At 35.1% G+C, this 26,083-nt stretch overlaps 1 protein-coding gene across 1 annotated transcript in view; it reads right to left on the reverse strand.

Moving 5' to 3' along the window:
* The window catches only part of TTC17 (tetratricopeptide repeat domain 17), an 83,191-nt gene that overhangs the window by 33,857 nt on the left and 23,251 nt on the right, over positions 1-26,083 (reverse strand). The window contains exons 3-16 of the mRNA XM_008146786.3: positions 25,565-25,734; positions 24,848-24,959; positions 24,529-24,660; positions 21,643-21,752; positions 20,876-21,020; positions 20,085-20,224; positions 18,374-18,534; positions 16,746-16,858; positions 15,818-15,964; positions 14,364-14,479; positions 14,043-14,208; positions 12,799-12,876; positions 12,003-12,227; positions 5,075-5,261 (exon numbers count right to left, since the gene is read on the reverse strand). Of these exons, the coding sequence (XP_008145008.2) occupies positions 5,075-5,261; positions 12,003-12,227; positions 12,799-12,876; positions 14,043-14,208; positions 14,364-14,479; positions 15,818-15,964; positions 16,746-16,858; positions 18,374-18,534; positions 20,085-20,224; positions 20,876-21,020; positions 21,643-21,752; positions 24,529-24,660; positions 24,848-24,959; positions 25,565-25,734 (2,002 nt within the window). The remainder of the gene's footprint in view (positions 1-5,074; positions 5,262-12,002; positions 12,228-12,798; positions 12,877-14,042; positions 14,209-14,363; positions 14,480-15,817; positions 15,965-16,745; positions 16,859-18,373; positions 18,535-20,084; positions 20,225-20,875; positions 21,021-21,642; positions 21,753-24,528; positions 24,661-24,847; positions 24,960-25,564; positions 25,735-26,083) is intronic.

Genomic DNA, 26,083 nt, shown 5'->3' on the forward strand with positions numbered 1-26,083 from the left:
AGGCAGGTAGCATATGCTGGATAGTCCACAGGAGGGTAGCAAAATGCAGGATTTCTTTTCCTTCAAAATCTGAACTCCATGAAAATTGCTTTTAAACTGTAAGTTATAAATCTACAGAAATTTAGGTTGAAGATCACAGATTAAAGAAGTTATAAAAGGGGATAATATTTATGTAAATAGATGCTATAAGTATAGAACACTGTGAGGACAACACAGGATTATTGTTCTAAACACTGGAACAGATGTTAAAGCTCATGTACATTGTTCGGAAATTCCTCCATTTTTTTCTATGGTGGGGAAACTTTCAAATACATACTATAGAGAAACTGCATACAATTCTATGCCTTCCTAGATATTAAAGTATGACTTCTATATAACAATTATTCATTATTTCTAAAGTTCTGGGCCAACAGTTTTAAATGGACATGTGTTTCAGTAAATTAAGAAAAGACCAGGGTTCAGAAATCCTGGGTTTGATGCTTAATTATATTTGGTAAATATCAGTACCACTGTTAGTGGCATACCTGTAAGCATCTTATGAAAATGAAGTTTAATAAATATAATCTTCCATTAATCTTATGATTTTCTAATATGAGAAAAATAATATTGAGTGAAGAATACTAAAAATAAAGTAAAATTATACAAATCAAAAATATAACAGAACAATGTAGATTGGTTAAGTAGTCAAAAATATCTTTATGAGATGTAACTTTTTAATTTGCAAATTAGTGAAGTTGAAGGATAAAGTATCTAGAAAATATTTCAGAATAATAGTAAGTACTTGGGAAAATCCACTATCGTGAATATTACAGATTCAATATCTATATTTTGCTTATATTGTTATTAAAATTTATTTTCTAATGTGGTAATTAGAGAAGATACCAATTATTGCCTCATGAAATATCATTCTCTGTGACTTCATATTTTCTAATGAAAAAAGTCCTTTTTTAAGTGTTGAGCATTTCAGAGACTTTAGACTTAAAAGCATAATAAGTTGATTTAACAGATTCCATTTTAGTTTAAAAATGAGCAAGTGTGTTGTTACTGAAGAATGAGTGTGTTAAAACAACCCATTCAGTTATACTTAAGTTAAATCAAGTTGTCAAAATAACAAACCAATAAATGTGGAAAAAACAGTACATATTCCAAAACTGCTGAAATAAAATAGTTAATCAAAACTAGAAGTGCTAGCTTTCCTTTTGCAGTCAACTTGAGAGTAGGCAATTAAAAAAACCAATCTATTAAGTTTTCCTTCCCAGCACCCTTGAAATGATAGTGGTAATATAAAACTACCTATAAAAGAGAAGGTTTTATTAAGTGGCATTGTAGGGAGAGAGAGGATAAGCAGTTGCTATAAGAACATATGTATCTAACAAATGGTAGTCAATAAAATGATTTCTAGATTAATAAAAGTGTGGAACAATTATGAGCAAAATAATTTTGTACTAATTGACACATTTTTAGCTATAAAGTCTTTATAAGTAGGAAAATTTTGTAAGCATAGTGATTATTTTTAAGCTGAATGAGTCAGTGTTCAAAGGTAACAGAATACATTACTTGTGCAGATATTCCAAAAAACATAAACTGAAAATCTGTGTAAACAAAAATCCCATTATTATATATGAAACGCAATAAAATACTTGCTGATGTTAACACACTGGCTACGATTTTACCATTAAGTTCATACTACCCAAGACATTATATTATACTACAGTTGCTGTAAAAATAGTTACTAAGATCAGTCTTTAAAGAAAATAATTTGTAGGAGATTAACAATAGTGGTCAGAAAAAATATTTTAAAAAGGGTTTTCCAAGAGTACTTAAGTTTTTTTTATCTTGAAAAGCTTAACTAAAAAGTTTTAAATTGGTAACTTTTCAAATAGACTTTCATAAGAGATTTGGGTTAGGAAAAGAGTGGATAAAGGCAATTTAAATTCTTGTCTAATTAAAACTAATATGAATTGCTTATTATAAGGCAAAGGAATCATGAGCCTTGTCAATCTCTTAAAACCTTTGCAGTGTCATAATAAAAACTTCAGACAATATGTCAGACAAGTTAGATAACTTATGAAGCTCATTTCAATATTTGCAAAAAATGAAAAATCGAAAGCAGACAACCATCTGAAGGCATAGAGATGCTAATCATTATTCAGAGGTTTTGGCCTATTTTTAATCAACCATTTAGTAAAGCTTTGCGATAACTGGAGCAGCTGCAATTGTTTAGGTTTTCAAATATAAGTTCATGGTTTCTACAGGTGTTTGTTTCTTTCAAGTTTCAGCTTTCAAAGCTGGAACTCAGCAAAGCAATTGTGAATGAACAGGATTACTGTGGAAATAAATACAAAAAACATTGTCAAAGAAAAATTCAATACTGAAATTAATTCAGTATCAGCAATGAGTTTTTAAACCTAGAAAATGCTACAGCATACATTTCTACTAGGGGGTACCAGTATTTATTTAAGGGCTAGCAGATGTTAGATTATTTTCTAAACTAGTTAAATACAATATAAAAACAGCCATCCATTAAAAAAATTATTTATTAATGAGTTCTTTCTAAAAGAACTAAAAATGTATTCACTTTTCCTAATTATTTTCTTTTAATGTTATTGTATGGGATCCAATAATAGTCTTGGGATAATCTGAACTATTAGATATGACAACTTTAGAAAAGGTCTGTTTCAAGTTATTAGTTTCTTGGGCTTGAAGTTAAGCTCTGGGGAAAAATTTTAAGACAGCTGAATTTTCTCTCTTGACATAAGTAACATAAAATAAGAATAAATTTCCCTGGCCAGGTAGTTCAGTTAGTTAGAGTGTTGCCCCAATATGCCAAGGTTGCAGGTTTCATCTCCAGTCAGGGTACATACAAGAAGCAACCAATGAATGCATGAGTAAGTGGACCAACAAATTGACATTCCTTTCTCAAATTACTCAATAAATACAAAATAAAATAAAAAGAATAAATTTCAATAAACAAATATTAATAGGCAAAAGCATATAAAAGTAAGGCTAAGGAAAAGGTCTTTTAGAAAAGGGTCACTATATACCTACCAACCTTCTTCCCAGTAACAGAAACCAATCAAGAGAGGAGGGAGATGATAGTAGGTAATGAAAGTAAGAGATCCTATCCTATATATTAAAAGGGTAATATGCAAATTGACCTTAACAGTGAACCAACCAGGAATGACTGGTCGCTATGATGCGCACTGACCACCAGGGGGCAGATGCTCAATGCAGGAACTGCCCCCTGGTGGTCAGTGCACTCCCACAGGGGGAGCTCCGCTCAGCCACAAGCCGGGCTGATGGCTGTGAGCGCAGCAGCGGTGGTGGGGGACATCCCCAGAGGGGTCCTAGATTACAAGAGGGCACAGGCCGGGCTGAGGTACCCCTCGAGTGCACGAATTTTCGTGCACAAGGCCTTTAGTTAATTTATAAGCAGCCTACTGAAAAAAGTGAAACCCTGTGTTCAAGGCTGTCCTTAGTAACCCTATAAAACATTTTCTAGGCTTATGTAAGGTGATAAAGATCCATAATTTGCACTATTAAAGTTCCGAATACCTCTACTTACTTTTATTCAACACCTATCAGAATCTCATTTAATCCTCCCAACAGGTATATGAGATAGATTTTTATTGCCTTTCATTTTATAGATGAGGACACAAGTTACTGTGCTGAGAGTGAAAGACATTAATGGCAGAGTGAGGGCTCAACATGAATCTGTATGATTCTAGCACTAGCCACTATATTGCCTTGTGAAAGCATGGTCTTTGACCTTCAGCATTCATGCAAGAACCCTAGTCTCTCAGCAAAACTAAGGAATTCTGTTGCTGAGAAAGTTTTGGTTTCTTCACTAAAAAATCGGGCTCTGATACATTTTTAAAAAGTGTAAGCACTACTTACTGCCTGTCATTGCATTGAAATCCTAAGGCAGTGTAGTATAGGGAATCAGGAAAACCAGTTTTGGGTGCTAAATCTACTAAATATCTTTTATTATTTATTTATTTATTTATTTAAATAGATTTTTATTGATTTCAGAGAGGGAGAGAGAGATAGAAACATCAATGATGAGAGAGAATCACTGACCGGCTGCCTTCTACATGACCCCTACTGGGGATTGAGCCCATAACCTGTGTATGTGCCCTTGACCAGAATCGAATCCGGGGACCCTTCAGTCCACAGGCTGACGCTCTATCCACTGAGCCAAACCAGCGAGGGCTCAATCTCTTTTACACAAGTCGCTTAACCAAGTGGAGGTCACTTAAAAAAAATATCTGAAGTGAAGGACTGAACTGCTTTAATATTATAATTAAGTTTGAACATTAATGGAGCACCCACTGTGTGCTCTACAATGGCAAGGCAATGAGGATTCACACATATGTAAACCGTACCTCTGATAATTCAAGTCAAACTCATTTTTTTTTCTTGTAGTGAAGGTTAAACAAGTAAATTACCAAACATCATGGAACTCTTAGAACTGATGAATTTGTAATAGTTTGGATATTAACTCAAATATTTTGACCCAAGTGGATACACATATGCACATGCATATGTATAAATGCAAAGTAGCCGTGGAAGAAAGTGGAAGAATGCAAAGGGATACCACTAATGTCAGGGGACTATGTTAAAGGTGCAGTAAAGGTCCGGATTACCTTCACTGAAAGGCAAGGGGCTGTACTTCAGTGAAAGAGGATAGAAAAAGAAAGACTGCTTCAAATCTTATTGCACAGTTTGAATTCATGGATAGGAAAAATATCCCTGACCATAAATTTCAGTCATTATAAAAATCAGAGATTTAGGGAAAAGAAAAAAACCAAAAGCTCAGAGCCTACCAGTCCCAGTTGAATTATCTTTCATTTCAGTCAGTCTTTCTCAACTGGGGTTTTGGGAGAGAATTAAGCCTAACACCTTGAGGTATCTGTACAGTAAATAATAAACAATTTCTTTCCTATGCATCTAGATTTATACTAGTTATGTTAGATCCTTGGGGAAAATGAGAAAATCATTTTCTGTGTTCTGTTGATCAGAATAGAAATTCTGGTTGAACTCATTATTTTGCCAGCACTTAATAGCTGCTTACCACTGCAAATGGAAGAGGTGATGTTGTACAGAAAAGGATAAAACTGCATACAGCGAATCAACTTCAGGCTGCTTTCACACTCTGGGCATTTGGTAGTCAATTTCAAAGCCTGTCTAAAGGCCTCAAGTGCCCCACTGATATTCTTCAGAGCAAGGTAAGCATTCCCCAGGCTCAAAAAGGTCAGGGGCTGAAAAAAAATCAGCAAAATGTTAATGAATTAATATTTCTGAGAGTTGCAAAACACCTTTACATTATAGGTCTTTTGGCTTTTATTTTAGATTACCCCATAAAAGCTAATGTCTTACTGCCCACTTTATTCGCACCAGCCAATTCTAAACTGTATAACACAAATATAAATTTATCTTTTACCTTTTTACTAAGATAAAAAATACATAAAGTGTGTAATGTATACTAGGTCTTAAGTGTATAGATCAATGACTTTTTGTATAGATCCCTTAACATTTCAAGATATAGAACATTTAGAAAGTTTCTAGTATCCCAAGAGGTTCCCTTGGGCTACTGAACCCCAATCCCAGAGGTAACCACCATTGTGATGTTGTGACTTCTATCACCATAGATTAGCTTTGCCTGTTCTTAAATTTCATTTAAATGGAATAAATAGCTGTTCTCTTATGTGTATATACAATATGTACCCTTTTTGTAGCTTCCTTCACTCAATACAAAAACTAAGTTTCAAGAAATTGAATGTTTTTTGTGCATCAGTTCATTCTTTTTAAAATTATATATGATGTTCCAGCATGTGAATATATTACAGTTTGTTCACCTATTTTCCTACTGGTCTATATCCAGTTTTTGGCTATTATGAATAAAGCTACTATCAATATTCTTGTAAATGTCTTTTGAGAGGCATATATACTCATTTTCCTTGGGTATATACTTAGCAGTGGGCTTAAAAGGGGGAGGGCATATATTTAGTTTTAACCAAATAGTTTTTCAAAGTGGATGTACAAATTTATACTCCTAACAGTCAATACCAATTCACTGACTTGGTATTGTCAGTCTTTTTAACTTAGCTGTTTTAATGAGCTGATGGTGGCATCTCACTGTGGTTTTAATGTGCACTTCCTTAATTAGTAATGATGAATATTTTTTCATTTGGATATCTTCATTTCTGAAGTACGTGTTGTTTTCCCCATTTAAACAAAATTGTCTTTTCCTTATTGATTTGAAGGATTTCTTTATATATATATGTTAGAGGCCCAGTGCGTGATTAAATCATGCACGTGTAGGGTCCCCTAGGCCTAACCTGGCATCCAGGCCATATCCACTGCCCCGCAAAGCCTAGCACGCTCCGCGGACACTGCTAGCAGCCTGCTCCCCGCTTTTGATGGCAGGGGGTCCGCTGGTGCTGGAGCGGACACACAGCTCCCCGCTTTTGATTGCGGGGGAGCTGGCTGTCTGTCCGCTGGTGCCGGAGTGGACAGACAGCCATCTCTCCCGCTTTTGCTGCCCACTTTTGATGGTCCGCAGCAGGACGTGGGCTCGCTGCCCCAGAGGCCCCTTCTGTGCCGCAGCACAGCCATGGCGCAGATGCTGAGCTCGCGCCGCCGCTGGCGACTGGCGACGCAAGCTCAGCATCCTGCCGGCCCAATCGGCCACCCCAAGTCCCTCCCCCTGAGCCTCCCGCTGGCCTAATTGTGGGCGTAGCGGAGTGATGGTAATTTACATATTACCCTTTTATTATGTAGGATTATTATATAGGATACTAGAGGCCTGATGCGCGAAATTCATGCAAGCGTAGGCCTTCCTTCCCCTGGCTGCCAGCACCGGCTTCCCTCTGGCCACTGGCAGGCACCCAGGACCTGGGCTTCCCTCGCAGCCCTGCCTTCGTCTGGTCTAATTAGCATATTGTACTTTTATTATTATAGCTATATCTACGAGATATGAGACCTTAGTTGCAAATACTTAGTGCAAATATCTTCTCAGTCTGTGATTTGCCTTTTTCCTCTCTTAATGGTATCTTCTGGTAAACAGAAATTCTTAATTTTGATGAAGTTTAGTGTATACGTATTTTCTTAAATTACAGTTAGTGCTTTTTGAAATCTTTTGTCTACTGTAAGGTCATGAAGATTTTCTTGTACGTTTTCATTAAGAATCTTTATTGTTTTATCTTTCACATTTTGGTACATGATCCATCTCAAATTACTTGTGTACAACGTGAGGTAGGAGTCAAGGTTCGTTTCTTTTCCCTCAGGGGTTATCCTGCCCTCCCCCCACTGAACTACAGGTATGCCTTTGTCATAAATCAGGTGACCATATCCATAGGGCCTACTTCTAATTTCTCTATTGTTGTTCCATTGATATATTTGAGCATATTTGTGCCAATACCATACTGACTTAATTATACCAAGTCCTGAAATCTTTTATAAGCCTTCCAACTCTGTTTTTTCTCCTCACCCCCTAATTTTTTGGCTATTCTAGATCCATTTCTACGTATATTTTAGAATGAGCTTATCAATTTATACATACATTATACATGCAATTGCTGAGAGAAAAGCAACACCTATGAAGTGAATCTATATATCAATTTGGAGAGAACTTACATATTAATATTGACTCTTCCAATCCATGACCACGATGTATATCCCCACTTACTTTAGAACTTCTTCCTCTTAATGCTTTGTAATCAGTACAAAAATATTTTATTTATTTCTAGGTATCAGATTTTTTGATGCTATTATAAATAGTGTTTGTATTCTATTTTCCAATTATTTGTTGGGACTTTGTTTTTAAAAGTACCCCAAAGTATTCAGTTTAGATTGTTTTAGCTAAAACACATCTATAATTAGTATTTTTGTAATTTGCTTGTATACAAACCATTTTCTACACTTATTTTATAAAAAATATTTTTAAAGATCTAAGAATGTTTTATTCTCAAATTGCACGATATATCCCTATGAAAAGCAACACCTATGATTTGTCCAACTACTTGCTTCTGATTCAGGCTGTTAGGTCATCTGAAATGTCTCACTTAACCAAGCCAAAGTGTACAAAAAGATTCCAGATTAAAGAGGCCTAACACAAGTAATTTTCAAATTACATTTAAAGTATTACTTAGTGGTTCAGACTCAGCTATAAAATTAAATCCCATACCTTGATTTCTTGATATTTTGCATAAGAAAGCAGTGTCATGATTATTGCTATGACCATATGAATTCATCCAGCAAATAATTACTGAATATGTGCTAATGTTTCAGACATTGTTTTACACTGGGGATACAGCAGAAAATAAGAAAGATAAATCCCCACCTTTGTGGATCGTACAGTCTAATATTACACTATTATAAAGAAAATGTGATGGAGAAAAGTAAGCAGGGAAGAGATAGAAGTAATACTATATATAGATAGAGTGGGAAGGGATTGCCATTTTCTTTTATGTTTAGTTATTTATTGATTTTGGGGAGAGAAACATTGATTCGTTGTTCCACCTATTCATGCATTAATTGGTTGTTTCTTATATGTGCCCTGACCAGGGATGGAATCCGCAACCTTGGTATATCAGAACGATGCTCTAACCAACTTACCTATCCTGCCAGGGTGGGAGTGCCATTTTAAATAGTAAGGGAAGGACTTACTGAGAAGTTAGTATTTATAAAAAAATTTAAGGATATGGAGGAGCAAGCAATGAAGAAATCTTGGTGGGAACTGAAGTATTCCAAGTGGAAAGAATACAAAGTGCAAAGGCCCTGAGGTGGGAGCATGCTAGCATGTTCAAGGAAATGCAAGGAGGCAAGTGAGGCTAGAATAGAATGAGTAAAGGATTCAAAAAAGAAACAAGGTCACATTCATGTAGGATCTTCTTCATCATTATTAATTCTTATTTTTTACTGTGAGTTATATGGAGAACCACTGCAGAGATTTGAAGAGATGAATGACATCTGTTTTTGTTTTTGTTTTCATAAAGATCTGACTGGTTGCTGCATTGTGAATAGACTATCGGGGGCCAAAAGCCAAAAGCAGAGAAGCCAGTTAGAAGGCTGCTGAAATAATCCAGAAAAAAGATAATAGTGATTTAAATTAGACAGCAGTGGAGATTATGATAAGTAGTGAAATTGTAGGTATATTTTGAAAATAGAATCAGCAAGGTTAGCTAATAGATTGGATTTGCCTTAAGAGATGGAGAAAGGATAGCCCCAAGTTTTTGTCCCGAGAAACTGGCTTTACTGTTTCCTCAAATGGGGAAGACAGAGAACAACAACTTGGAACAATTTTAAGAAGCTTAGTTTTGGCCTTTAGTTTTTGAGTGTGTTTTAGACACTGAAGTGGAGATATCAAGTAAGCTGTTGGGTAAAGGAGTCTGGAGTTCAGAACAAAGGTGATAGGTGATTCAATAGGGAAAGGATAGTGTTCTCAAGATATGGTGCCGGAACAACTGGATATCTATGTGGATATGAACTTTGATGAGTGAACTCTGATCCCTACCTCACATCATAAAGAAAATTTAACTTGAAATAGATCATAAAACATCTAGATGATAACATAGGAAAAGATTTTTGTATACTTGAGAATTAACTTATATAAAGATAAGTCATAGAAAACAAAAACTAAACAGAACTAATTTTTTTTTTCAAATGTCTTATTGGGGACACCTTATATCTAACAACAGAAATAAAAAGAAAAAAGATGGACAAATTTAAGGGCAATTTTTAAAAGCTAAGACAAAAAGGCAAAGAGAGAAAATATTTTAACAAAGACTATTATATGAGTTCATATAAAATTAAAAATAACTAAATTCTAACAAAATGAGCAAAATGCATACATGTACTTTTACTTTAAGAATTAAAAGATGCCGAGACCGGTTTGGCTCAGTGGATAGAGCGTCGGTCTGCGGACTGGAGGGTCCCAGGTTCGATTCCGGTCGAGGGCATGTACATTGGTTGCGGGCACATCCCCGGTGGGGGGCGTGCAGGAGGCAGCCGGTCGATGTTTCTCTCTCATCGATGTTTCTAACTCTCTATCCCTCTCCCTTCCTCTCTGTGAAAAATCAATAAAATATTATTTAAAAAAAAAATTAAAAGATAAATTATATTAGAGAAGTGAAAAATTTAAAGGAAACTTGTTTCAAAAATGTAAATTCAGAGGCACTGTGACACGGCTGAAGATGTGAGCTCTGTGGCCTCTCTCCCTGAGTTTAAATCTGAGCTCTGATTTTTGATATATCTCTTGGAGTTTATCTAACACATGGGAAAATCCTATCCCATATGGCTGTTGTGGGGATCAAATGAGTTATTACATGTGTAGTGCTCACTATGGTACCTGGCTCTGGTATACAACCAATAAAAGTTAGCAGTTATTTTAATTGCCCAATTCTGGTGAAGATACAGATGAAATTAATATTGTTAAACCTTGATTTTGGCAATGTATATTGGCCCAAGTCTTTTGGTGGACTGTTTGGCATTTTGTATTATAGTCATTAAAATATTTATTCTCTTCTTGACTTGCTAATTTCAGTGCTAGCTATCTTTAATAAGAAAATTATCTGGGATACAGAAAAGGCCTCATGCAGAAAACCATACTGACAACAGCTAAGCACTATCAGTAACCTAAACATGCAACAACGGAACAGTAAGCTGTGATATACCAATTCATTGAACCTTTATAGAACCATTTACATTGATGGCTACAAAAACTATGCAGTAATAAATTATTTTTATACAATAAGTTTTTAAATATCACCAATACAGTAGAGTTGCAACACTAATGAAATATTTACATAGGAGAAAAGCTTAACAAGGAAATATTTCCAAATGTTGACAGCTGGGGATGGGGTACTGATTAAGTTTTATTTGGGGATATCTACCCTGATTAATTGACTTATATTTTTTTCTTGTTTCAGTACACAGTTTATAAAAACTGCTATTTAGTATCATATTCAAAAGTGGAAAGGCAAGTAATCTCTAAAGGAGCTCTCTTTTCTTCAGAAGAATACTACCTAATTGCCTTGGCTGGTGGCAGCAGAAAGTGAAAAGTAGCAAGGGGAACACAGCTGTATCAGCCTTCCATCTGGAGGTCAATTCATCACATCTCATATAGAGCATCTGTTCCCACCACACATGGCACATGATAAACATTCGATAGATACTTTGATGTACTTCTTCAGCAACTTGACTTGTTGTGTAGTACACCGATTGTAAATTCTGCTTAAAATCCAGCTATGAATTTCAAAGGACACTCTTAACAAGGCAATATTTCTTCTCATACTTAAAAAATCAGTTCTGGGATATCTCAAATAAACCTTAACCATTCATGCACACTGTTTCTAAACATTTCTTTGGATAGAAAACCTACAAATGTTTAGACACTAGGTATAAAAGCAATTTAATTATATATGTATTATAACTGTATTTTATCAAACTTAAAGATGACATCAATTGTAACATATCCTTATTTCTGAGATGTTAAAATAAGGAGAAAAAAAAGAAGTGGCGTCCTAGAAACTATGAAATAGAGTAATTAACTGCAAAGCAGTGATGTGATTCCATGGACTGCATGTAGTAGGTTCAAAACATGAATATCAACCCACCTCTGTTCTTATCAAAATAACTTTTAACTAGTGCTCTGGCCTGCTTGGTATAAAGAGATCTGTCAATCAAAGTTGTAAAACAGTATAAAATTAAGCAGCGTACATATTGCGATAAGTAGGACAAAGAAAAGCCAGATGTTTCAGACTGACATAAAAAAGTGGCAGTATATTTTTAGCAGCTATGTCATTCTTATTTAAGTGTAATTTTCAAAAAAAAAAAATGAACTGCATAATTATAAATTTCACTCATTTAAAATAAAGAAATAAACACATAAAAAATAAAACAAAATCTGTTTCATGCCCTCTCTAAATATGCAAATTCTTCTCTGAATCTGAGTTACTCCCACATAGCGTATGTGATTACAAAGGAACCTAAAACCTCACCTCTGAGCTGTTGATGGCCAAAGCCTGAAGTAGCAGCTTAGCGGCATCGAGATGAAGGCCATAGTGAATCAAAAGGTTGGCCAAGTTCACAAGAGGAATGTCTTGGTATTGAAGTGGAGCCAAATTCAAAGCCCTCTGAAGACAAGCAATAGCGAAAGTGCTATTTCCTACTGCTCTCCAGTAGAGTCCAGCTTCATTGAGTATCAGCCAGACAGGAGCATTTGGCTAAAAAAATCCCAAATACTTCAGTTAGTACAAGAATACAGCACTTGTTCTAAAAAGGATTTTCAACATACGCATTTCATTCTTTTAAATAAATTTTAAAATATGTTTTTATTGATTTCAGAGAGGAAGGGAGAGGGAGAGAGATAGAAGCATCAATGATGAGAGAGAATCATCCATCGGCTGCCTCCTGCACGGGCTTGATTCCCATTCAGAGCAAGCTCCCAGCCCGGGCTTGTGCTCTGAATGGGAATTGAACCCTGACCTCCTGGTTCATGGGTTCATGCTCAACCACTGAGGCACGCCAGCCTGGCAATTTTGTTTTTGTTTTAGAGAATACTTGTCTAAAGGCACTTTCTACCTTCTTAATTTTTATTTTATTTATTTATTTTTAATTGAATTTATTGTAGTGACACTGGTTAATAAAATTATATAGGTTTCAGGTATTTAATTCCACAATACATCATCTGTATCTTTATTGTATTGTGTGTGTACTAACCCAAGTCATGCATTTTAATTTTTACTTAACAGTTACTAAGCACTTAAATTTCGATGTCTGAAGTAGGTGACTCACCTTGTTAATAGCATGAAATAAGAAAGACCCAATTTCTTCTTCTGGGATAGTATAGTTATTAATACGGGAAAGCAAAATCTGAAAACAACAAAAGGAAGAATGACTCAATTTGATATAACAGGAAAGACATTTGAAAAGAATTTCTATAGATAGCAGTCTCTACTTGAGCTCCTCAGGAACAGCTAATTTGAATAGATATTTATAATCATTTAACAATGAGGTCATAGAAATACCAACAGGTGTCGACCTGCTCACATGTATGCCCTAGTTTCCTATAACTAAAAAGTGTTAAAAGACATATACTTATTAAGGTGATCTATCATACTCCATTGAAGTCAACCTAGGTGTCCAGAACCAAGTGAGGAAGTGTTCAGAAGATAGCAGCATGCAATACCTGATACAATAAAAGTCTGCTATCTTTCCTAGCCGGAAAAGCACCAGATCCTAAGTTAGTCTACTTTATGTTCTTGCAGCATTCATATAACTGTGAGCAACTCCAAGGCAGGAATCATGGTCTATTTATCTTTGTATTCCTGGCACTCCAAACAGTGCCTAGCCCATGATATATATATTTTTTTGCCTCAGTAAATGTTTGTTAAATGTAAGCAGTAACTGTTCACAGTTTTAAAATTAATTTTAAAAAGAACGTCATTGTGATGGTCTGTTTTCTCTGTAACAAGGTTATTTTTTCATTTGTATCTATGGAATGGTATGTAATACAGAATTTATAGTCAGTAATAAAACATTCCTAGTTACACATAACTAAGAGAATTAAAGAAAACAACATAACAGAACTTATTTATAAAAATGTTTGTGGTTATCCAATTCATACAAATTCCTAAGGACCTCATATAAGCCCAAAACAGAGTTCACAAGGCCAAGGAAAGAGAATCAAGCTTCCAATTTATACAAACTTCTGGAGGATACAAAGCTAAACTGAAGTGGTCAGACGGCCTCCATCAGGTCAACAGAGAGCTCTGAGTTACTCATGCTTGCAGACTTCTCAGCGAGAGGAACAGTGCTTAGGTGGCTATGTCAGCAGCAGCCGGGTGGAACACCTTCCTGGCACCCTTCCAATAGCATGACTGATTTCTTAAAGATTTTAACAATTCTTTAACTCTATCCTTCCGTATTATAAAGTTAAAGCTCAACAACTGCCTTCTATCAAATTTCTGTTCCACCTAAGAGGCTTGTGAAGTCACCCAGAATGGACGGCAATAAACACCAGCCTAAATGAGCCTTACTTTTCGTGCATGGTCATCTGGCATTTTGGCTTTCAGATCCATGCGGACCTCTAATTCTTTGACTAAGTAGGACAGTGTCTGGCTTTTTCTGAAGTCAGTTATGGAACAGTCAGGGGTTTGGGCCTCTTCTTCTGAAGAATAATCATCACTGTTGAGTTCGTGGATCCTGGCACAAGAAAAAGGAACAAGTTTCATATTTTCAAAGTTTGGGTGATGTCAAGATAAAGACTTAACCTTTCAAGTCCAAGGCTGGTGCTCTCAAAGAACTGCCAGATGACAATCATGCAGAATCAAGTGCTTTGCCAATCCATCAGCACTTGCCTGAGTCCTTTGTTTTCCGGAGGAAGAAAATAGGTTGGCAATTCTCCGCTAACAGGGACTCTAGGATAGCTTTCTGCACAATCTGCTCTTTTAGGCCACAGAATATTCTGTTTGTCCTAATAAAAAAAGAAAGTTCCTCATCAATTTCTGTGGATTCAATATTTCAACATGCTAAATGAACTTTTAAAAAGAACACAAATATACTAGGATAATTAAACAACAATTTAATATTTTAAGATAAATGCGGACATTTTGGTTGATTCCATAATATCCCCTCTACTGCAGGTTATTAGTCTAAATCAGTAATTCTACCTGCTTTACCACAGACTGGTTCAGGGTTGGGCAAGCCTAAGTCAGCTGAGTCAATGAGACACAAAGAGAGGCTTGCTTGGGGCGCTGGGAAAGAAAAGCCAGTCTTAGCTTCCCATGCCACATAGGAACAAAAAACCCGTTGCTCTAGTTGCTGCTGGCTGTCACTTCATGAACAAGACAGCTTTAGGATGAAACCAATACTGTGATGGCAAGTTTAAGAAAAAAGAATGAAATGGGTCACTGGTAACATCACTGGACCATTGCATCAACCAAATCCAAATTCTGCCCTATCTCTGGAATTCCTGTAACATGAGGCAAATTTTCTTTTGTTAAAGCAAATTTGAGGTGAAATTTGTGATTTGTACCTGAAAGCACACATATACTCATAAAACTGGAACAGAAAACTATTTTTCTTTGAACTAAGACCTCTTCTTTGCCAATACCAATGTTTAACAATTATTTTTGATTTGTAAAATGTTCATTTTTCTAAATATAAAGGCTTATTAAACTTATATCCCAAAGCTATCAAACTTTGGGGGAATTTATATTACATATAACTAAATCTAAGTGGCTATATTAATTCTGTTAGAATAAAAACAAATTCTGAAAACTTAACAGTGAATAAAAAAATACATGGCCTCTGTCCTTATATCTTGGTATTTCCATTGACTAAATTTCTTAGCCTAGAAATACATCTTTATTAACTTGTTTACTATCTGTATCTTCTGCTAGAATGTAAGCTCCAGCAGAGCAAGGAATTTGTGTACTATATTGATAGTACTAAGCCTGGTACACAGTTGGAAGCTCAATAAAAGCATGCTGATTAAAAAAGTAAATACAAGGATATGTTTAAGTCAAGTTTAGAAACTTGTTAGGGTTGGAAACTATACCCAGAGCTCAAAGCCTGAATTGAAATCAGGGAGTCTATTCTTCCCGCTTGACTGGGAAGAACTCAAGGCAGACCCAGTGTCTTACTTATCCACTACCTAGCCAAAGCCTGCCATTTAATAGAAGTTTAATAAGTGCTTGCTAAACTAAGCTGAACTGTGATGAGGCCATATTAATCAGTGAGGTTGAGAGCCACTGCTTTCAAAGAGCTTGTCTGTTTGAGGAAATGCCTCTATCATCCTCTATTAACTTACCCTATATGCATCAGAGTCCCTGCCCCAGATCCAGAGAACAGAATGGGCTACAGGAGGAGACTTGACCAAATTACTGACGTCACTCTGATTTGTCTGAACATCAAAGTTCACAGACATCATACTGGAGGTTGATGAATCTTCACCAAACTAGAAAATGAAAAGTTCAATCAAACTGGAAGCGGGAAAGGAGTTGAGACTAAGATTTAACTCAAAACATTTAGTGAATATTGAAAATTAGTAGGAAATCAGAAAGCAGGTGGGTAATAAAGCAATCAGATCTTTTAATTCTCAGAACTATGCCCCAACAATATTCTCTCATAGATAATGCACAGTTAGCAACTTTTAATCAATTATGCTATTGGTTTGTGCTCCTGTCCCTTCATTTTCTTTCTATGATTTAGTCTCTTTCAGGTTTAAAGATTAGCTGATTTTGAGGTTTGGTTCATTATTGCATACCCCCTACCTAGACTAAAATATAACTACTCTATAAAATTAGTGTTCTGTGGGTAGAGGCAAGGGAACTTAAGGATCTTAAAATTTTAATATAGATATCACTTAGGCATTATAGACTATTGTATAATCAATTCCAAATATATATAGCCTTCCTCCAAAGCAAGGTAAAACAATGTCTGATAGTCTCACAAGACTGTGTATTTCTAAAATCTTGTTAGATAAGAGAATGGGACCACAATGGGATAGTGTACAAAAGACATGGGGAAAAGGAATTAATATGATGCATATTCTTTGGCAAATAGAAATATCATTCATGGAGGAACTGAGTACTTTCTATAAAATCTGATTTCATAAACATAACAGATACTCAAAACCTTAAATGAGAGTCATAAATTTTAGGGATCAAATATACAAAGAATCAGGAAGGGGGGAGGGGGTGAAACAATGTTACTCCAGAAGAGAACAAGAAAAAGACCTGAACATAATCCACATTTTCAAAGATGTCTCCACGATGGTAGCGCACAGGTTGGTCCCACTGGCAATGTAAAGTATGCTGCTGGTTGACCAGACGGCATATCTGATGATTTCCTGGAATAAGAAAGAAAATTAAATAGATGAAAAAGATCAGCAATGCCAACATGATTTTCTTAGTCTAAATCATTTAGTTCCAACTCTATATTCTTCAGAGCCTGGCAGAGTACTTACACAGGAGGTACTTATACAGGGGAACACTAATTAATGGTTCATTAAATTAAATCATTCTAAAGAAGCCTCGCCTGCCCCATCTACAAATCAAAGGGGCTCCACTAGATAATCACGGCAATTACATCCTATAATGGTAAAATCTATTCACTACATTGCTTTAAGAGACTTCGGCCATCTCTCTGGAGAGAATTTGCTTTATATATTTCATAATCCTGCTTCAAATTTATACATAGGAGCTCTGGTTGCACTTCAGTACAAACCGAGGAATAAATAATCCCAAGGACTAAACATACTCTTTACACTCAAAATAGCAAAGAATACTTGTTAGATGGAATATAAAATGAACTGTAAATGATCATCACTAAGGTTCAAAGGTTAAGAGGCTTTGTGGGGGAAGGTCAATGGGGAAAAAAAGGAGATATATGTACTATTATATGTAATACTTTAAACAATAAAATAAAATTTAAAAAAAGAGGCTTTGTAGACCAATATATTTATCAAGGGAGAAAGGTGTAATATAAGAAATTCTATTAACTATTCTTTGGTGTCAAACTGTGAGATCTGCTCTCTTAGGGTTTAATCAGACATGAAACATTTTGGATACAACCAAATCACTGACCTCCTGCCAACCCAAGTTCTCTTAGACCAGTGGAACCACAGACTCTAAGAGATTTTAAAGAGAGTTATATACCCTCTTCCCAGAAAAAAAAAATTATGCACAAACACAATTCCAAGTATAATTCTGGGGAGGATTTCAAAATTCCCTAAAATTAATCAACTGACCCAAATTAAGAATTCCTGCTGGAGCCAAATTCTAATCTAAAATCTTACTTCTAAAATGAAACATTTGTTTTTAAGGGAGCAAAAAAAAAAAAAAAAAAAGGTATTTATTTAGCCTTGTTGCCAGTGTCGACTAAAGAGGGTGGATACTTAGTTTCTAAGGTGTGTCCGGTTTGTTTTACTTGGAGTAGGCTCCAGTTGCAGTGTTTTTAGACCAGCAGCGACTGGCATCAAATGGGAGCTCATTAGAAATACAGACTCAGCCCCCTTCTCAGACCTACTAAATCAGAACCTGCATTTTAACAAGATCTCCAGGAGACTGACATGCATATTCAAGTTGGAGAAGTATCAATGTAAGCCACAGAGGGTAAACAACCATTGTTAAGACTAGGATATCAAAAATTTCACTTTTACTTTAAATGTGAATTTAAAAAAGGTACAGGGACCAAACCAGCTCCCCTGGCCTGCTGCTGGTAAACCTGCTATGATGATGCTGGATTTTAAGATCAAAGAAAGTCATAAGCACAACTTTATACTGCTTTATAAAAGTTACGGAAGTAAAGCACGCTGGAAGTGAACTTCCTAACCTGTCTTCAATTATTTAGAATCAGTACTTACCTAATTGTGCCTCTTTTGCCATCTGTGTCTCATGGATGATATTTCTTAAGATTTGCTCTTCTTGAATCAGCTTATGTTTTTCCAGGATCTCCTGCTGTCTCAGGTAGTGGTCATGCTGCTTTTGATATTCTTTCAACTCATTCAGTGTTCGCTGGAGGGATCTTAACATTTTTAAAACCAGGAAAAAGTTACCAAGGTTTAAAATTGTGAATTTTAAACCCACTTACATGCATAGATTTTCTGGTTCTCAGTAATAATTGCCAAGGTATTTCTTTTCTTTTAACATACAATCACTGTACCACAAAGTTCAAGAATAATAAGGCTAAATAGATGATACTGTTTCATTAAACTTAGGGGCAAAAAGGTGGATGCAAAATTCTCTCCTTAAATACAACTACCTTGACATTAAATAAATGGTGTGTTGGACTTTTCAGATGCCAAAAAAGATGCATAACAATATACAATTAACTTTTACATATTTAACAATTCTGTTTCCCTCCACGAAGTTTGTGTTAGTTCCACTGACTGCCAAAGGCTTTCTGGAATCTCCCTTTGATTTTGCCTAAAGACAAGGTTAAGGGTAAGGGCCACTCTACCTTGTTCTCACATGCTATCTCCTTCGTTTCTAGAATTTGGAATAAACCACAGAAACTTTGCTTTAGAAATGAATATTCTCTACCACCTGGTATAAAATCAGCTGCCTGATTATATTTAGTCACAAAAATCTTATTACCTATTACATTGTAACATATGGAGATTTAGGAGCTGTACAGATTGTATAAGAAAGAACCAATTCAATTCTTAAGAGTATAATCTTGGAAGAAGCTCAGCCAGGGAAAGATCTAATCAGGTGTAATAGAAGCCAGGTATAAACAAGCAAGCTGTCATTCTTTCCTTCTCACTACAATATGCTCTAAACAGACTTGCAAAATAAGCAAATACAAAAGTTTAATGAATTCTAAATCGCCATTTAATTCTCTAATAATCAAAGTAGACTTAAAACATTAAGGCTAATTCTATATGTGATAAACAATTCACTTCTAAGTTATAGGATGTTTCTTAGCTGGCCCTATAATCTATTGAATCAAATACTTTTATTAAATATACTGCAAAGACCAAGTGCAACAGAATTCCATTACTGTACAACCTTACACACTTCTTATTAAAATGTGGGTCTCTAAACCTCACTTAACTAACATAACAATAGTTACCCTTAGGAGTCAAAGGGGAGAAAAGATCACAGGATGTGCAAGTGACTTCACATATAGTGTATTATAAGGATATAAAAACTTAAATAGTAGAATTACTCATTATCCAGCAGCACCTCCGACTTCACAAAAGTAATGATGATCCAACTGTAAAGCTCTAAATGACAGCATTTACTGCAAACATTCTCTAGTTCCTAAAATCCATGCTACTAAAGAGATTCCTCTATACCAGTGGTTGGCAAACTCATTAGTCAACAGAGCGGCAAACTGCGGCTCGCGAGCCGCATGTGGCTCACGAGCTGCAGTTTGCCGACCACTGCTCTATACCACCACCAAATTGTACTAAACATGCTGGATTTGGAGAAAAGGGATACAACTAGCAGTAGTGAAAAGGTGTTTTTAATTCTAATGAAAAAATTAACACTGAGATCACCATCCACAGGACTAAGTTAAGTAAGGTTCTATGGTGTTAGTACTTCAGGGACATTTTTTCTCCCAATTACCTATGTTGAGCTTCCAATTTCTGCTCGAGTTTTTGCTGACACAGGACAGCATGCTTCCTCTTTAGAGCTTGCTCAAACCCAGGTCTGGCCTGCAAAGCGTGGTCATAACAGAGCACTGAGTGGTTATACTCCCCAAGCATCTGAAGAGACGAAAGCAAAAACACACACACGGGAAAAACATTAGCCAGAGCCTGTTTGCATCTATCCAAATCCCTTAATAATTTATGAGGTCACCCCTATATCTCACTCTACAATGAGTATTATTTTGATCAGTGGCCAAATATCCACAACATAAAAACATGTTATAGCATGGCTTAATTGGGAAGTATTTCTATCTTAAGAGGTGTGCTCTGCAGAAATTTCATATTCCTATCAATTATTTTTCTTTTTGTAAAAAGGCTGGGACAATTATGATACATTATTGTGTTGAGATTTCCCCCCTAATTCATTTCCATCCCCTTTCCCTTATTTGGACCAAAAGAGGGAAGGAAAAGGTATTTTTTTTAAAAAAATATTTTTTTATTGATTTTTTACAGAGAGGAAGGGAAAGGGATAGAGAGCCAGAAACATCGATAAGAGAAACATCGACCAGCTGCCTCCTGCACACCCCCTACTGGGGATGTGCCCACAACCAAGGTACATGCCCTTGATCGGAATCAAACCCAGGACCTTTCAGTCCGCAGGCCGACGCTCTATCCACTTAGCCAAACCGGTTAGGGCGGAAAAGGTATTTTTTATTGAAAAGAAAACAGCAACTGATTTGGCTCATGAAAATAAAAAGTTGTATTTACTGCATATATATTTCCCAAAGTGTAATAGCTGGTGAAGAAGTCACTGTCGTCCAGAGCTGCGTGGACCACAACAGCAGCATCAGCAGAGAAGTGTGCTCTGTGCAGCACATTTGCCAAGTTGACCAGGGCAATGTCTTTATTGTGCCTAAAAGAGGAGGAGAGAGTAACCAGATGTTAGGAAAGAAGCATGTGTTCCACAATTATGCACAACTACCCGACAAAGGAAAATTACATTCAAAGTTATTGAGCTTAGGGGCATAACTTTCAGTATACTTACAGATGAGAAAACAATTTAACAAAATCGTAATGTTTCATTTTTACATACTTGATGGTGCTTACTCAATCTGATAATTATAATTTTTACCACAAAAATAAGGTGGGGGGGGGTGAGCGGGGAGGTCTGGAAGACATTTTGTGATTTTAAAATGTATTTAGGCCTTATCTATGAGGCCTAAATACATTTAATCTATGATAATGTCTCCAAAGTCCTTGCATTCAAGTCTCAAGTGAATCAGAGGGCATTTACATTATATATATTTTCCTCTAATGGAAATCAGAAGTATATTATGCTATTATCACTTTGAAGTCTTTGAAATTTGTCATTTTTTTGTGATGGGACTAATTTCTTTGAACAGGAATAAAGGAGAGTATAAGTATAACACAATGCTTCTTATTGTTTTCTCTTTTTTATTGTTTTCTTATGTTTTGTTTCTTTAAGAGCCCAAGTTATGTGGAAAATGCAAGGTAGAGAAGGGGAAGAAACTTACCTGGAAGAAAAGTGAAGTGCTCGCATGGCACATTCCACTACCTGATATGGCTCATTCTTTATTCTCCAGTAAAATGAAGCCATGTTATACAGTACCCATGAGGAAGAGTTCTAGAGATTAAACAAATAAAATGACAATCAAACATAACTCAAGGCAGTTTCTGAACTCAGAATGTTCCAAATGAGCACCTTTACTACTGTCTCTCCTGAAATTTAAAATGAAGAGCAAGACTTATAGTAGAGGTAAAGCATGAGACAAAGTAAAAATAAACTATACCTGTCAGGAGAGCCTCTGATCACCAGTTGTGCAAGTGCATTAGGTGTGATCTCCAGAGAGAGACCATACAACTACAGGCTATTATTCTAAGGAGGAAACAAAGCCGAAAAGCCCACCAACTGGCCACAATTTAATGGGTCTTCCTTATTTCAGGAATTTAGAAGTTAGGAATCAGCCTACTTAGAGATGCCAGTTGCTTTACCATTAAATTTCTGAAATTAATATATTTTAAAGTTTCCTACTAATATCTGAGTGAAAGTACATATGTAATCAAATGACAGGTTTATGCTGAATATTTGTCATTTTCTCTTTTGTGTTCAGAATCTAATTTAAGCTTTCACACTATAATACATTTATAATAAGTGTATTATTTTGTCAACGTAAAAAGGGAGTTCTTTTTTTTATTATAAGGAGCTCATAAAAGATCTAAACAGACAAAACAAACAAACCAACTAACAAATAAGAGATCATGGACCAAAATGACAAACAATTAAAAGTGGTTGAGCATCGATCTATGAACCAGGAAGTCACGACTGCCAGTCAGGGCACATGCCCAGGTTGCAGGCTTGATCCCCAGTAGGGGATGTGCAGGAGGCAGCTGATCAATGATTCTCTTTCATCATTAATGTTTCTATCTCTCCCTCTCCCTTCCTCTCTGAAATCAATAGAAAATATATATTAAAAAAATTGGTAAAGATTAAAAAGAATGCCAATACTGGCTACACTGTATATTAAGTTCAGATATTAATTGTAGAAATGTTAAGTTAGTACAGTCTAGTACTTCTGGTGGACAATCTGACAATACGTATGTAAAAGGCCTTAAGAATGTGATAACCCTTCGACTCTACAACTCCACTATTAGCAATTTATCCTATGAAAATAATTTTAATTATACAAATGTGTAAAAATCCAAAAGAATATATTATAAAACAGTAATTTTATCTAAGTTTTTAAATTATAATTTTTACTTCATAGATTTATAGATTTTTAAAATATAATCTCATTTTTTACAAGGACCAATTATTTTATTTTTAAAATAGTTATTTTTAAGATTAAAACTAAGTATAATTCTGTATTAATCAGCCTATATATTCTATCTTCAAAGAAATGTATGATTTTCAAGTGATGTAACTAAAGACTTGAGCACTATATGCAGTCAGTTAAAGGTTACTATATTCTTTCACAATTGACTTATGACTTGGGATTAAGCCTCTTTTTCAATAGCCTTTTGAGAAAAATTTCCTTCAAATAATCAAATACTTTGATTTTTATCTCTTATTTTCAGACTTTATATTGTAAACTAGAGCAAAAAGATTAATTAAAATTCTACATGAATTTCTCAAAATATCAGGATAAGCAGAATATTCTACACATATTAGGAGAGAAAAATAAAATCTTCAAGAAAAATCTTTCTAAAAGATTTCTTATAAAATCTCTCCCCCAAATTTATAAATGTTCAAATATCACTGTTAATTACTCCTTCCTTCTTTGGAACACTTTTTTTCTCTTGGCTCTTAGAATCACATTCTTCTGGACACCCTTTTTGATCTCTTTTGAAATTCCAGACTTATACAGGTATTTCAAAATCAACACGGCCAAACAGAACTCTATCTTCTCTTCTCTCACCCCCACCCTGCTCCTCCTTCAAGTTGCTTAAGTCAAAAATTGAGAAATTATCCTTGATTCCTCTTTTTCCCTCATTCCCTGTTCTAATTCATCAGATTCTAAACTTTTAAACATTTCCTGAAATAGTTCCTTCATTTCCAAAACTAACCATTCTAGTCCAAACCATCTTCATCTCTCTCTTGAACTACTGAAGGATATTTTAAATCCTAGGCCAGTTTCCCTTATTACTCATCAAGTTCTGGGAATGCAATATTTTACATTATTTTCAGGAAAACAAGATGAAGATGGTAACTGAGCAACAAAAATAATCATATATATAATATATAATGTATTTGAATAATCATACAAATATACAATGTATGTGAATAAATTATATGTATATAAATGTTGCAATTATACATTTTACTTAATACCACTATAATAATGCTGAGGAATGAGCCTACATTTTAATGCACCCTTTGGGCATAGAGAAGAGCAAAAACCATTTTCTAATTCCCACAAGTTATCTTGATTGATACATTTAAAGTCCTGGGTCCTTCCTGTTGCACAATTCCCTGTTTCATTTTTTGAAGTAGATGTTCCCTTAAAAGAAAAAATTACAAGAAGATTTTATTGTTGGTGGTGATTCTTTCTCATGTTCAGAGAAGAGTAATCATCTACGTATTATGTGGAGATATAGCAAAGACTGGAACGTTAAATTTTCTTTCACATTCAAAATACATACTCAAATCTATAAGCTCTGTTGCTTATATTAGTATATAATTTTCTTTTATGAATTAAATACATCTTTTTAGCATTCCTTCCTGGGTAATGGCATTGGATTACCAATGTTTTTCTTTAGCTTTGAACTTTACAGTTTCTATTAGTATAACTATAATTTAAAACCACTCTCTAGATAGAAACAAGCTTGGTAGGTGTATCCTGAGAGTAAAATATCTTCTGTTCACACACAGTTTCCTGGCTCTTCAGTCAGTGATGACTTACCTTCTGTAGGCCTTCATGAATGAGGTGACCAATGTCATCTATATTCCTTCCTAATCGTTTAGATAAATATGTGAAGATTGGATCTTCTTTAGGTAATAGAGGTGCAGAAAGATTAACTCTCTCTTGTACACCCTGAAGAACAAAAATTGAAAAAGGAGATTATAAAAGACTATAATTTGGTATCTAATAACATTTATTTTGAAGGAATACAAGATGTTTGTAAAATTATAAAGCTATGTGAAAGGAAAAGAGTATTTATAAACAAGAGACTAAATTTCTAAAAATGTACTAAAAAAAAGTCCCACAGCTCTCTACTTACTCGCAAGTGCTGGAAAGCATGTATACTATATGGAAGTTCTAGAATTTTAGTGCAATCAGGTTGCTCAGGGTCTGGAGGGACAGGAGATTCTGTATCTATATAATCTTCAGGGCTAAAATCAAGAAGCAAGAAGCAATGAATAAAAGGTGAAGAAATGTCCAATTTTTCCCTAATTGAACTATATTCTCAAAACATCTCAACTTTACAACCAGTATTACTCAACATTCATAACGTTTTCAGTGTTGTTAGAGTCAAACATTTTGGGAGTTCAAATTAAGAGAGATAAATCAAGAGTGAGAGAGAAAATAGGCTGGTGAGAGAATGTTAAGATCAGGGACTTTTTAAAAGCTAATATAACACTGCTAAATTCTTTCTAGAAATATCAAATCAATTTACATTTCTGTTGATAGTCTCTCCTCTCCCTATTTTACATTTTATAGACGAAAACTATCTAAATGTTTTAATTTGTACGTACTTGATCATTACTGAGAAATATGTTTTCTACATGCTTATTAGTCATTTGTATTTCTTTTGCTATACATTGTTCAATTTACTGCTGTGGTATTAAATATCTTCAATAGTATGTACTCTGAACTTACAAATTTCAATAAACTCATCTGTGATTGAAGCTTATTCACATTGAGAAATAATTTATTGATTTGAGAAAGATCAGTTCAAGAAAACATAATTTGGGGGGAGGGAAGAGAATGTCTTTACCTGATGTCTTTGCTCTCCAAAGTTATGTATGTGCCATCATACAGATCCAGGTCCCCTAAGGGCACCTTGGCTTTGATGCAGTCTGGATCTTCTTTATTATGTCTTTGTTCCAGTCCTGTGTCTCTGTCCTCATTCTCTTCTATGTGAATTTTTTGAGCAACTAATTGCTTCTGTTGAGAAGAAAATAACACAATGGATTTTTCTAATATTTCCATCTAGATTCCACGTAGGAGAAAGGAGAATTTAATGTACCGAAGAAGCCTGAGAATCCTTTACGAAGGAAGACAAGGATTTTGAATATGCCCTCAATTAATTTAGTTGACATCAATAAGCTTCTCTAGACAGGTGAGAATAGCACTGAAATTTGGGGGCTATTTTTTGCCACTACAAAATTAACTAATATACTACAAAAAATGTAGACTATCTTAACTAATCAATCATTAATGAGAATAAATATATTTTCAATATGTGGATGCTCAACCACTGAGCAACACTGGCCGGGTCAGAATAATCTTTTAA

This window comes from Eptesicus fuscus, chromosome 13, assembly GCF_027574615.1.
Source record: "Eptesicus fuscus isolate TK198812 chromosome 13, DD_ASM_mEF_20220401, whole genome shotgun sequence".
In the NCBI taxonomy this organism is placed as follows: Eukaryota; Metazoa; Chordata; class Mammalia; order Chiroptera; family Vespertilionidae; genus Eptesicus; species Eptesicus fuscus.